The 14,461-nt window shown below is 49.0% G+C and overlaps 1 protein-coding gene across 2 annotated transcripts in view; it reads right to left on the bottom strand.

The window, feature by feature from the left end:
• The window catches only part of PDPN (podoplanin), a 28,546-nt gene extending 22,162 nt beyond the window's left edge, over positions 1-6,384 (bottom strand). For both annotated transcript variants that reach the window (XM_011232779.3, XM_011232780.3), the window contains exon 1: positions 6,036-6,384. In XM_011232779.3, coding sequence (XP_011231081.1) covers positions 6,036-6,102 — 67 coding nt within the window. In that variant the 5' untranslated portion in view covers positions 6,103-6,384. The remainder of the gene's footprint in view (positions 1-6,035) is intronic.
• Between the last annotated feature and the right edge of the window lie 8,077 nt (positions 6,385-14,461).

Raw genomic sequence — 14,461 nt, 5'->3', positions numbered from 1 at the left:
GGGAAGAATAAGAAATCAGGAAATTCTGAGCTGTAAGTCATGCTGGGCTCCGATTCCCTCCAATCTGATCTCATCCCCCATTCTGTGGTCACCACACTTAGTCTCCTGACACCCACCCCCCACCCCAGTGGTCCCGTAAACTAGATTCAATCCCATATGGTTCCCGTCATCATTTTTTCCCCCTAACAACTGCTATTCATGGCCCACCTTACTTCCATTTGCTATTATTGCCTATTGTTGCCTATAGAAAAAGTTCAGCTCTCCCACCTACTAGGGACTCATTCTTCTCCCCGAGTTACTCCCACTCCATGATCAATGAGCCTTCATGAATCTTCCCACACAAACTACAGATTGTTCTAACTTCCACGCATTTGCTCAAGTGATCTCTCCTGCCTGGATTGCCCTTCCCTCCACCTTGTCCAACGAACCCTACCATTTTTCACAGCCAAGATCAAGCCCCATCTGCCCCCCTAAGCTTTTTTCCAGCTATCAATGGCCAAAGAATCTCATCTCCAAACTCTGAGCAGCAGATAATGGTGTTTGCTTCTCAAGACATGGCATTTTATGTTGTCTCGTATGTTCTTTTTACACATACACCACACACCTGTCTTGCCTCTCTCTTAATAACATGTATGCCTTGCAAATGCTTAAGGGGGCAGGACCATGTCCTTCAGTTCATTACCCCGATGCCAGCCTCACTCTTCAATCTGAAATACACATCTACAAACAAGTGGTGTTGCTGCTATAAGAGGTACTTGAAGAAATCAATTGGCTGACTTTTCTCGGTGTCCTTGGAAGCCTCGACCCCGTGCACAGGTGGCTCTCCTGCGGAGGGGTTAGGAGCGTAGGCTCTGGGGTTGGGTTGCCTCCATTCAAGAGTCTTACCATTGCTATTTACTACCTGCGTCTGTGTGTAAGATACTGAACCTCTCTGAGCCTTCACTGTCTATGAAATACAAATAGTTCCTCCCTTGTAGGCCTGTTGCACAGACTAAAGGAACTAGGGCTTGGAAAGTGCTTGAAATGTGCTAAGCACCCAGTGCATGTTGGCCATTATTACATAGTTACTACTATGAAAACCATCCATGCAGAATCTAGTTCCCTTAGCTTTATAGATCTAGAAATTCAGTCTTATTATGGGGTGATCCAACTCAGATGATACTGTTTCACGTTAGCCAAACTTACAAAAGGCCAGGAAACCAAATAGTTTATTTATAACAGGAGACGTTTTTCCAATGCTGTACACGTTTGCTATGCAAGGCATGTCCTTCTCCAGAGTGAACTACCTGGTGTACGTACAATAAAGGCAAAGGGTAGGGCTTTTGGGTGGAATACATTTCTAGACTGTGATGGAACAGGGGTCTGATTCATCATAGAACAGTCACTGTGACTGAGATCAGAACACCCAAGGCCACCCCATAGGACATCTTGCATACTAGCTGTAAGCTGGGATAACATGTGCCTTGCCTGACTCACAAACCCGTCACTCGGTACGTACTTGCTAAACAAATGAATTCCTTGGGCAGGGCGGGTTTACCATCATCAAATCCTCGTCCCTTCTCTCTCCCTTTCTAGATTCTAGGCAAAAGGACACCTTTCTTCCTCAGGCAGGATACTATTCATTAAGTAACAGCTTTTTATGTCAGTTGTGTTTTATTCTCCTGGTTGGAGACACTATAACGAATTGCAGGAAACACTGCATTCTCATCAATAATGTGTTTACTTATCCTCTAGCGCCCCTTCCCTGCTTCCCATCTCTAGTCTATGTAAGTGACATCCCCGTGCATGCTATGAACATTGACAACATCAATTATGACCCCATGTGCGCAGTGATACTCTCTCCACTGTCTGGGGCACTGGTAGCTCTATCCCCCTGGATAGAGGTGGAGAGATCATCTTCCCCCAGAAACGTGATTATCCTTTTGGTAGGTTTGTTGATTTGTTTTTCCCCCTCCCTGCATAAAATTGAGCATTGCCCTAAATCATTTCAGTTTGGAGCTCCTCAGACCACTAAGTGAATGAGGCGGTCAGGTCTGCAGGTTTCCCTCTGGACTTAACGAGATTCTCCCCAAAGGACAAACCCACCTCTTCTGAGCAGTTCCCTGGTCAAAGGTACCCGGCTAGACAAAAAGAAGGGAGAACCCGACACCCCTATCTTTGAAGCTCAAGGGAATGCTTGCCTTGGACTGGCCGGCCTGCCAGGAGCCAGTGGTTGGTGGACTCTAGCCTGCAGCAAGGACAGAAGCAGTCACCTTGTTTTCCCTCCCTGGATGAAGCTGGCAGAACTCCCGTTGTTCCCTAACCTGGCTCCATCTCATAGCCCGCGGAGAAAATGCCCGATCTCTTTCCTTTTCCAAAAAGTGTGAAGAAATCAGCAGGGAAAGGATTCAAAATTTCAGCCTAGAGTTGCTTTATCTCTTGCCCACCCCATGGGAATTCTAAGACTTCTCTCCCTGACTGTTGACTTGGCTACAGACGTGCTCCCCACTCCATCCCCCCCAATCATTTGATTCTTTTCCAGCAAATTGTTCCTGCTGGGTATTTCCCTGAGGGGGTTTCAGGGAGGGCAGGAATGGCACGGCCCCCTTGGAGTGCCTTGCAGGATCTTACTGAGTTTGCTCCAATGAGTTTCACCAGGGCACTGCTAGGTATCCTTATCTCTGTCTCTCTACATCCTGCCCTGAACCATGTCCACAAGTTGTAACCTGGCATGCCTGTTCTTAGAGCCAAAAATATGGCAACTATTCAGATGATCCAATGGAATTTAAAGCACAGGTCCATTGCTCTGCTGACGAAGACTTCGGGGAATGCTTTGTAAAGTTAGGTGTGCCTCTCTCCAAAGTGCACACAGCTCAAACCCTGCCCCTGGCTCTGTACCAAGCACATAAACTAATGAATCCGATTTTAATGTACTGTGACATCTTCACTCTTACAGGAATATTATGCCAGGTATATAACATAAAGGACTTTTTATACCTTTAAATTTTTTTTCTTTCTTTTTTTTTAAAGACTTCATTCATTATTTGAGAGAGGGAGAGACAGAGATAGGGAGAGAGAGCACAGCGGGAAGGAGAGGGAGAAGTAGGCTCCCCGCCACGCAGGGAGCCCGATACGGGGCTTGATCCCAGGACCCCAGGATCTCGACCTGAGCTGAAGACAGTCGTTCAACCAACTGAGCCACGCAGGCACCCCAATTTTTTTGTTTTCATGTGTAAGGAGCTTAAAGTGACATTAACATTTAACTTCAAGAGCAACCTTTAGTTTTTATGTGGCTTTGTAATGTACTGACAAGAGCTTGGGGCGTGGAGTTAGACCCATTTTTGAATCCCAGTTCTGGCATAGTCTGAAGATAATGACGTATGATTTAAGGAGCTGTAATGATGAAATGAAGGAACTGTGACATTCCTAGCAGCTGGTGGGGATGGAAATGGAAGGGAGGTGGTTTCTCCCTACTTGGCCAGACCACTCACCATCATGTCAAGGTTTGGGGTCTTTATAATTCTCTGGTCTAGATTGACTCCTGGACCACGCATTTCAGAGGCCAGAGAGAGAAGGGGCCGCATACCTCTGCTCAGCCAGCCTTCTGCCTTATCCATGTCCCGACTTTGCCTTCTCACGCTTGGATACTTCTTAAAAATGTGCTTTTTCTCCATTAAATGCTATTTTTGGGACCTCATACATCAGTGTAATGGCTAGACCTCCCTCACAAAGACTCTAACGGACCTGGTGTTTATTAAATACTTGGTAGATGCCTTCAGTGCAACAAATACTCTTAGCAACTCCTGAAGACCTCAGGGCCTCTGAAACTGACTGCCAAGAGTTTTTGGGAAATCACGGGGAAATTTGTTCACCGCATGATTAATCCTGGGTGCATGGGTCCCGGAAAATCACATGCGGGTTTGCAGCAAGAGGCAGCCCGCAGAATTTTTACCAAATAAACCAAGTAACGGAGAGGCCCTGAAGTCCGTGTTTTGGATGGAAGTTCAGAGCGAAGGCGGGGCCTGACAATTGAGGAAAACGCCAGATGTGCGGACAACAGAGCTCCTTTGAATCCACGCAGTTCCAAAGAGACGACACATGGGACCAGATTACAAAACTGAACCAGATTATACACTAGATTCGGGAAAAGCCAGTGGGGAGTAGGGGCCTGTGAGCAGGACAATCAAATTCATCACCATAATTACCCCCAGCCAAAGGAGCCACAATAGCTCAGCTCAATGAAGTTATTCATCCATATTCCTGGGGCTTCAGTCATTATCCTCAGACAAAACCCCTCCTGGGCCTCAGCTGCTAGCTGGCAGCCCAGCAACTCAGCACCCACACGCAGCCAGCACCCCCCCGCCCCGCCCGACAGCCTGGGGAGGCGTGGTGGGGTGAGGGGGTGGTTCTCTCCTTAGCAGTGGAGTTTCTAGTACCAACGAGAGGCTGATGATTTTTTTTTCCAGACCAGATTTATAGATGCTTAGGTCTGTTTCACGCCTCCCGCAAGCCACTCAGTGTAGGATACCTCTGACTTTCAAAAACTCGCTTAAAGATAATTACAGCCAGCCCTTTCCTAGCAGGACACGGAGGTTGCGGCCCAGCTGTTGCTGCCTTTCCTTAGCTGAATGAGGATGTGGCTCAGTTTGGGGGTGTCCCACACCTTGCCCTGGGGAGCACAGAATGCTGCCATCTGCATACCGTCTCGCCAAAAGGGAAATGTAACTGAAGCGGAGAGCTGTGTGTATTCCGGTGAAAGAGAAGTTCCAAAGATAGGATGGCCCCGAATAGCTCAGGGCCCTGTAAAGATAGTTGCTCGAGGCTGTCCGCGAAGCACACAGCCGGGCAGAGAGTCCTACACCCTGTATAATTTCCCCAGGGCTGGGTATTATTGTCTGCGCAGGAATTATAGATGCCTGCATCAGGTCTACCGCTCCCGCAAATCACTCCCTCCAGGAAGGATTTTTCTGGTACTCGACCCACCTCTCTCCTCAATTTGGAAAATGTAGGAGTTTACCTTTCAGCAACCTCCAACTCCAGAGATCACTAGGGAGCGTACAGTTCCTTTGACCCATATTTAGTGAGCAAATACTATGTGCCGGATACTGTTTGGGCCCTGGGGTTCAAGGCCAAGACAGAGCTCTGTTCTTGAGAGCTTATATTCTATTGCGGAAACAGATTAAAAATAAAAGCCCAAGAAAAATCAAATGTTGACAGACACGCATGGATGCCACCAGCACAGCAGAGAGCAGAAGGAAGCCAGATGGGAAGGGGAGGTAGGAGTCAGGAGGGGGAAAGGGGCAGGGGAACACCCACCATCACATCTAATACAGGTAAGGTCCAAGGAGACACCAACACTCATTCAGTCACTGACGTTGGCCAAGTTCAAGGCATGTCCCCAAACCAACTTAAACCGCAAGGTTCACAACCACTGTCCACTGTCTCAGGCTACTGGCCTCTCCAAGGAGGATAACGGAGGCCTCTTCCAGACCGTCCCATTGATAGGGCCCAGAGGGTGTCCGACGCGTTGGCGCACAGGGTGTAAGACCTGGCAGCCTCCAGGCGGAGACCATCGCGGCACAGGGGAGTCCTCCCCACACCAGCACTGCTGAATGTGGCACCTCCCCAATACATGGGGCCAACTTCTGAGGCCATCTGCATTCCTCCAACACACAGCCCCATAGGAAAGCCCAGTCTAGCCAGCGGAAGGCTTCTTGCTTCTATCTTTCTACCCTATCCCTCATGAGCTGAGCAGGGGGTTGCAGGAGGTGGGCAGCCCCGGAGGAGGTCCCCTCTGCTCCCCACCCTTTCTGCCTGTGGATGCGAGGCAGGGGCTCCTCCTCCCACCCCACTCAGCCATGGCTTTGGGACCTGGCACCAGCTAAGCCACTGTCTCTCCTTCTCCGGGTCCTCTGGACTCGCGGGCATGCACACACTCCCAGCTCCCCTAGGCTCTCCAGGGCGACTTCAAATACCAGGCCCAGGCATTCCAGCAAGTCTCCCCTCGCTCGTCCCCACCAGCAGTGATGGCAGGGAGCCATTCTGCTGGGTCTTACCTCCTTCTGCCAGGTCCCAGAGCCACACGCTTCCCAAAACCAAGAGCAGAACTGGCACCTTCCACATCTCGGTTGACTTGTTCTCTGTGGGGGCCAAGCCGTTGATTTCTGTGCCGGGGCAAGACAAGACGAGAAAGCTCTGCAGCCAGAGGCCCCCGCCCAGTGGAGCCAGAGAACAGGGGCTGGAATGCAGGGAGCAAAAAAGTCCCAGCTTTGGGGAGGGATCCCCAAGCTTCCTTTTCCCGCGGCGGCTGAGGAGCAAACTTTGCAGCTGGAAACTTTGCAAGGAGTCAGCATTTATTTCTCCCAAATGAGGGCGGGAGCTGCTGGCCCTAAGGTGGTCTCAGTCCAGGGCTCACTAGGACCGCCCTCGGCCTCTGTTTGGCTAGCGCTAAAACGATGACCTCAGGCCAGGTTTAAAGTTACAGGGCCACAGCTGCCGGGCTGCCCCGGGGATGTCCAGAGAGCCCTGCGCCCCAGCAGGCGGGGAAAGGGGAGCATGCAATAAGCAATTTATTTATTTTTTTTTTAGTATTTTAGTTTATTATTCCGGGTTTTTTAAAGAGTAAGTCACAAGCCTATTTTTTGTTGTTGTTGTTGTTGTTGTTGTTGTTAGGAGAAATAAACTCTTCCCTGTGTGGCCAGTAATTTTAGAACGAACCTGGGATTGTTCTTGTAAATATTGAATTTGATGGCTTAAAAAAAAAAGTGGCCGTCCTCCTCTGGGTGGGCCGGGGGCGGATCGGACTGTTCCCTTGTCTGGGGGACCCGAGCAGGGGGGCTCTCGGGGACTGCCTGAGAGAGTCTGGCGGACTCCCTGGCTCTGGCAGTTTTATTTAAAAAAGCTGTTTGAGATCTGCTTCTCGCTTTGGATGCAGTGCCGTGGTGCTGGACGGACGAACAGACGGATGGCCGCACGCGGTGAGGGAGGTCTGCAGCCCAGGGACGTCCAAGGACCCTCCTGGTCACCAAATCTGTGTTCACTTCCACCGGCTCTCATCCCCTTTAATCCTGGAATGTGGCCCCATAATCCCCACTTTACTGGTTTAAGCGATCTTCCCTGATCTCAGGTACGGGATGTTAGCAACAGGCAAACTTGTGTTTTTTTAATTTTCCTTCTGAACTGTTGGAATTTTAAAAAGAAAGAATCTTTAAAGATTGTATTTATTTGACAGAGAACGAGAGCACAAGCAGGTGGAGTGGCAGAGGGAGAGGGAGAAGCAGGCTCTCCGCTGAGCAGGGAGCCTGACTGAGGGGGGTGGCTTGATCCCAGGACCCCAGGATCATAACCTGAGCCCAAGGCAGACATTTAACCCAGGTGCCCCAAAAAGAAAATTTTTTAAGAAGAGGAGATGGGGGTGTGGCCTCCGCCCCTTCCCACATGCCACAAATTCCATTCAACAGAAAAAACCTGCAGATGAAAGCCCCAAAGCCCCAAAGCTCCCGACCGGCATTATTTTCAGATCCTCATCCCAGACCCTGATTTCAAATTTATTTTGTCATTAGAATCACAAGGGGTTGGTTGCTTTAAAAGCTCAGATTCCTGGGCTCCACCCCCAACTCCTTAAATCAGGCCCTTTGGGAATTTACTTGTTAAGGCACTGTCCCAGGAGAACTTGTCCACAGGGGTATTTAATAAGCCACGTCTTCTAGCCTCGCTTCTCAAACAGTGTGTAAAACACTGCAGTGTATGGGGCGCCTGGGTGGCTCAGTCCTTAAGCGTCTGCCTTCGGCTCAGGGCGGGATCCTGGTGTTATGGGATCGACCCCACGTCAAGTTTCTCCGCTGGGAGCCTGCTTCTTCCTCTCCCACTCCTCCTGCTTGTGTTCCCTCTCTAGCTGGCTGTCTCTCTCTCTCTGTCAAATAAATAAATAAAATCTTAAAAAAAAAAAAAAAACCAACAACACTGCAGTGAGGTTAAAGGCAGGTGGGCTTCTGTGGGTCTGGGGTGGGAAGAGTCTGCATTTCTGAAGATCTAGACACTGTCTTACCCTGGGGCTACAAGATAGGAGTTGATATCTGACCTAAAGGGAGGAAAAGGACCCAAGGGTCAAGGGGTTGGAAGTGTAAAGATAAGACAGAGAAGATAATCAGACTGCCTCCCCCATCTTTTAGCAGCATATCATTACTGCGTTATCAGGAATGTTTGTTCACAGGCTGAATGATACGTGCATCATCTGTCCATCCTGTTAGATGGAGAAAAGAGGCAAATCCACTCCAAAGTAAAAAAAAAGAAAGATGGAGTAAAAGATAGAAAAAGACCAACTTCACTTGGAAACAGGGATGAAATGAAGCCTGGGTGGGAGAGAATGGGTTAATATCAGCTAATCTGAGGGGTGCTTGGGACTAGGTTATTACTCAAGGAGATGGCCCTCTTCCCACCCCCACCGCCACACACCTGTCCAGGGATGAGTCTAGATTCTACAAGGTCGGTTATTTGACCTTCTAGTAGAGGACGGAGGAGGGGGAGGCAATAGGGAGTTGTATCCTGTTGGAGGCCATCCTGGGGAGGAGGAGGGGGGCAGGACCAAGGGAGTCTATGGACATGGTCTAGATGCTGTTGGTTTGAGTAACAGGAGAGTGGCTGAGGGAACCTGGTGGAGGGACCTTCCTCAGCAATGCAGACAGCAGAGGAGAGAGAGTTGACGCTGGTCTCGGGCATAGGGGCAGGAGCCGGGGTGCATCTGAGTGACTCAAGGTTAGGCTAAAGACGATTGGGTGAAGCCTAATGGATTTGGAAGCCTGAGGCCAGCCCAGATGAGGGGAAGAAGGAAACAAGTCAAGTACGTGCCGGAAGATTCCTGCATTCTTTGAAGCAGTTTGGGCCCCCAGAACAGTGGCTGGTAAGGTAACAGTGACCTCTACCCTGTTCACCGGGAACGCTAGCACGGTCTCGTTCAGTCTTCAAATTAATCCTTGGGGTAAGAACACTGATAAAACCCATTTTGTATATAAGAAAACAGGCTCCCAAAGTGCTTTTCAAAACAAGTGTGTATCGAATTTGTGTGGAGGACGGGCTGGGTAAAGTTAAGACACCGAGGGGCTCCCGGCTGGTTCATTTGGTGGAGTGGTAGAGCTTGATCTCAGGGTCCTGAGTTCGAGCCCCGCAGTGGGCATAGAGCCTCTTAAAAAAAATTTTTTTTTTTTAAATTACGATACAGATGTAGGCCCCGTTCTAGAGTTTCTGATTGTAGGTCAAAAGTAGGGTCCGGTAATTTGCATTTCTAACAAGTTCCCAGGCAACAGGCTGGCCCCGGGGCCCCCCTTGCCCGGAGCCCCCTTTGGAGAACCACCTGTTTAAAGACAGCGCCAACAGTCCAGGGTCATCTGAAGCAAGTGGCGGGACCACTGTCCTTCTATTGCACAACTTGAGCCTGTTGGTAAGTCTGTGTCTTCCTTAAGGATCTAGAGGGAGAGGTCTGTAAGTGGCTTTTCGGGAGCAGGAAGCCCCCTGAGGGTGGGGGACCAGACTGCAGAAGGAGAAGATGCTGAGTCCCAGCGTCCAACCTGAGACCCTCCATCCTGACGGATGCCGGAGAGTGGATGTCGGGATCTCTCATTCTCCCTGCCTGTTCCGTGGCCCCTGCACGTCTGAGAGCTTCCCCACACTGCCCGGGAAGGCTTCTCACGCATCTCCTCTTGCGTCTCATCACACACTGCTCCAGAGCTGATATACCACCTCGGCTGGCATCTGATGTCAAAGGCACCTCTGTGACTTGGGAGTAAATCATGCTCTTAGGTGTACAAGCTGGGTCCAAAATGTGTTTAGCTGGAATGGGATGTGGCTGGGGGTGGGGAAGGCAGGTGAGGAGTGGCGTGGGACGGCAGCAACTCACAAACTTACAGCAGCTTGGTTTGCTGGAAGGAGCCTCCGTGTTTTCTAAAACAGCTCCATCAATTCAGCCCCATGATGGCCTTGGGCAGTACGAGTCTCAGTTTCTGCTTTTTTAAAATCGGCATGCTATTCCTGCTTTGGAGGGCTCTAGGTACAACCAGCAGTGTAACTGCTGTGATTGCTATGACGGTTGTTTCTACCAGGTCCTGCCTGGTTCTCTGCCTCTTGAATCCTCCAGGGCCCCCTGTACCCCCCTGTAGCCACCAGAACACTCGCCTAGCCCCTCAAAGCTTCTTGACACGGGCTCAGTGGAACTGGTTCCTTTCTGCCTTAGGACACCCAGCTGGACCAGTATGTGAGGACTTGGCATCAGCTTGTCCTCTGTTTGGTCCAGCCTTCACCTTGGGCCTTATTCCTGAGAGCCCTCCAGGATCCCTGTCCAGGGTCCCCTGAGGACCCCTCTGGGAAGCCGGATTATCTCCCAGTTCTATCCGGGAACTTGTGTTCAACACCAGGACCCTACCTGGAGGCTGGACCCTGCCATTCCAAAAATGATGGGGAGCGGGCTTGGATTTCTATTTGCCAGAGCTCTCCTAAGGTCCTCCCCAATGCTGACTGCCCCTTCCAATGGTCAGAATCAAACCCATGTCCTATTTCAGTGGGGTCCACACAATTTTGCTTGCAGACCCCCAAAGAGAATTTTGAGAAACTAGCTACCAGTCATTTTTAATCACAGAATTAAATAAATGTATGCTAAGCGGGATGTAGAACACGTTAAATACTTCATAAAGAGAAATAAGGTGAAGACTGACTGTAATTGGAAAAAATACTCCATGATACGATTTAATAACATTGAGTAAGTGCTGACCAGGAAAAAATCATATGGAAACTTCATCTATGGATTTTAATCCATACATTTTGACATTTTTTGATAGAAATCTGTAAAACTTTCCAATTACAGTTAAAAGAGTCAGCATCACTAACAGATATTCTTTTCTTCCTTTATTTTTATTTTTTAATTATTTTTATTTATTTAAAAAAATTTTTATGTAAACTCTACACCCAACACGGGGCTTGAACTTACGACCCCGAGATCAAGTCTCATGCTCTACCAATTGAGCCGACCAGGCGCCCCTAGATATTCTTTTTTAAAAAATGGTGTGCATTTATCAATTTTTCATTATAAAAATATATATGCATTAAAGAAAATGTGGAAACCAGGAACATAGAAAATTAAATCGTAGGTCCAGATTTCCTTTTGTGTTTGCTTGCAACTTTTCCTTTTGACATAATTTCGGATTTATCTAGATTCACCACTTCGTTTCTGTTTTGCCTTCTTTGCTTCCTTGTTATCTCTGCATCTAAAATGTGTGCATATTGGCTTTGATCGGAAGCCCTTGAGGGTAATGGAGACTATGCCTTCTAGCCCTAAATACTTGGGTGTGAAATCCCTGAAGACAAAGACCTTGTCTTTTGTAGAGGCGGGAGGATTAGGCAAGCCACAAAATTTAATATGAATACAAGACTACTATCTAATCCATAACCCATATTCAAATTTTGACAGCGGTCCCAACCTTATCCTTAACAGACTCTTTTTTTTTTTTCCAGAATCAAATCCAAAGCCACGCATTGCACTTGACTGTTCTGTCCCCAGATGTGGGAAGTCTGCCTTTCCTTGTCTTTTTTTTTTTAATTTTATTTTATTATATTATGTTAATCACCATACAGTACATCCCCAGATTCCGATGTAAAGTTTGATGCTTCATTAGTTGCGTATAACACCCAGTGCACCTTGTCTTTCTTGAGTTTGATGCTTTCTGAAGACGACAGGCTAGTTCCGTCTGGGTTTGTCTGATCTTTCCTCGTGATTAGATTCAGGTATGCGTTTTTGGATGGAGGACGGCAGAAATGACCTGTGTTTTCTCAGTGCATTATGGAGGAGGCCAAGAATGGCAGTTGCCAACGCAGGCGCGTGTTAACTTTGATCCCCCGTATAAGGCGTTCTGATCCTGAGTTTCAGACAAGCCAACCTGGGCCAAGCTCCACCCTTAACAGGACATACGCAAAAACAGGGAAACCAGTGTATACCCTGGCCCCCCAGGGGCTCAAGAAGATTTTTTTCACCCCAGAAAATGCCCCCTAATAAAACTGGGGATTGCATAAGGAGCTGCCTTTCTTTTGTAAACAGGAGAGGGGTTGTTTGTGAAGACGCTGATTCATCCTGCAGTTTTAGAGGAACATTTCTGTATGTTGAGGATTTGAGAAATCGCTCCCTTGCCGGCATGCCCCTGGGGAAATCTGTGTGTGTCCCCAGCTTGAAGACCCTACCCTGTCCCTCTGCCTGGCTGGACATCCTCCCAGCATTGTGGCCACCACACCCCATTCTGCTATAAAGGATTGAACTCAATGTCTTCTAAGCGATGGTTTCCCCCCAACTCCCTTTGATGCTGTCTTGAGCTCCCTGAAGCCGGGTGCTTACTGATCCATTCATCTTTGTAGCCCTCGCCTCTGGTTTGTGCTTCATAAATTGTTGCAAAAGGAAAGAGATTTTGTCTGGCCTGCTGGAAGATCCTTGCCATCCAGGACACACACACACACACACACACACACACACACACACACACACCCTGGGCCCTGGCCCAGTCCAGCCCAACCCAGCCCAGAGACTGAGTCAATGGCACATGATTGTGCCACAGGCCCCCAGTCTGTGCAAAGACAAAACCAAGAGCAGGTCTTGATTGGGCATCCGGGGGACTGGCTCCTTGGACGTTGCCAGGAAGGAGAAAGCCTTGGGGTGCTAAAGACACGTTTTACCCATTTCATCATTTTACTGGGTCAAGCAGCACTCAGGATTCATGCTGTCGCTCATATAACTCATTGACTCACTCTGTTGATGGCACACATGGTGCGGCACGCCTGCGACATCTCCTGGGTTGGGCTGGAGCTGGCTGTCCTCCGGCCGACAGACACCACATGCCATCAGCCCCCTGGGGCCAAAGGTCCACATTCACCCCTCATTTTGGTACAGGAGCATTGACTCTTCACTGCCGAGGCAGGGCCCGGTGCCTTCTGGGGACAAGGAGCCAGGTGTGCTACTCTGTTTTTCACCAGTTATTAAAAGCATCAGGCGTTTGCTTGAAGCAATAAGGAAAACATTCAACTCTGTGGATCAACAGGCTTCTGTGTGCTTTGTCGCCCTGGGGAAGCCTTGGGCCTCTCTGCTGGGTGCAGGGTGAGGTCCACAGATGCTGGGAGAACGCAGAGCTCTGCCCTGGCTAAGGGTGTGAAAGTCCCCTTCCCCGGGGAGGTGAAATGTCCAGTAAATCTGATGCCTCTTCCCCACCGCACCAAAGAAATGCAGAAAGAACTCACTCGGGCCACTGGTAATTTTTTTTTCTACAACAGCAACAGGCTAATTTACATGCTACCCACCCCGCAGACCCCAAACAAAGAAAAAATTAGCTGAATCCACCAGTCAATTTGAATTCCGGTATTTGGAATGGTTGGGAGGAGAGGGTCACAGATTACTTTTGTGGGTTGGGAGCGTAGATGGTTTTTTGTTTGTTTTGTGTTTTGTTTTGTTTTATTTGGGTTTTTTTTTTAAATCAACACTGAGTTTTTAAAGGACATACAACCATCGAGGAGGAGGGAGGGCGACGTTTTTCACAAATCTGACCGATACACACAGAAAGCTCCTTTCACGGGTGTGTTCAGAGAGCCCTTCATTATGAGACTCAGCACTGCTTGGAAAACAATCTGAATGAATGCGTCTCAGTGTGAGAGGCTGTGAAGTCGAGTAGGGACAGGGCCGAGAGGCTGGTGTTTATCTCATTGCCCTGTCGAAGGCTGGTGGCCTTGAAGACATCCATCTCCCGCTTTCTCTCCCTCAGTTTCCTTGGGTGGAAACTGAAGCTGGGCTTGTGGAAATGTTGGCAATGAGGCCCCTGTGTGTCAGTGAGATTATTGACCTGTGAGGCATGACTGTGTGCTGAGACTTGAGCAACCTCATCCTGCATCCCACCAGCTCCTGCTTGCACGCTGAGGCCAGTGACAGCAAACCTCCAACCACAGACCTTGTGCCATCCCAGCCTGGAATTCCCTGCCCAGAACCACTAGTGCCTTCCCCAAAGATGAGGCCAAGAGGCCCGGAGGACAAGCCTCCCCCACTCTCAACGCCTCCTTCCAATGGGTACAATCCCTATGGAACAGCCTGGATTTTGTTGGTATTTTGAGATCTTTTGTTGAGGTCCCAAATCGGTTTTAATCACCGTCCAGGAATCTAATTCAAAAAAATTCAGACATCAGTGTCTGCCAAGAGGTGGGTTTGGCCATGATAGGAAAACAGGAAAAGGCTTAAAACTTAATAAAGCTGGAAGAAAACAGCTTTAATGTTAGCAGTCCAATATCCAGAGCCCCTGCCCCTCACCCTGTCCTCAACTGCCTTCTGACTGGGCAAGGACTCTCCTTTTGCATTGGTTCAGCATATTTACGGGCATCCCGAGGGGGGTGAGAGGCACAAAATGGTTACTGGGAGATGTTATTAGAGGGATTTAGCTGTTTTCCTTAGCAGAGCTAGGGAACCTGATTACCT

Source organism: Ailuropoda melanoleuca, chromosome 11 (assembly GCF_002007445.2).
Source record: "Ailuropoda melanoleuca isolate Jingjing chromosome 11, ASM200744v2, whole genome shotgun sequence".
Lineage (NCBI taxonomy): Eukaryota > Metazoa > Chordata > Mammalia > Carnivora > Ursidae > Ailuropoda > Ailuropoda melanoleuca.
This window is presented reverse-complemented; position numbering and strand designations above follow the sequence as displayed.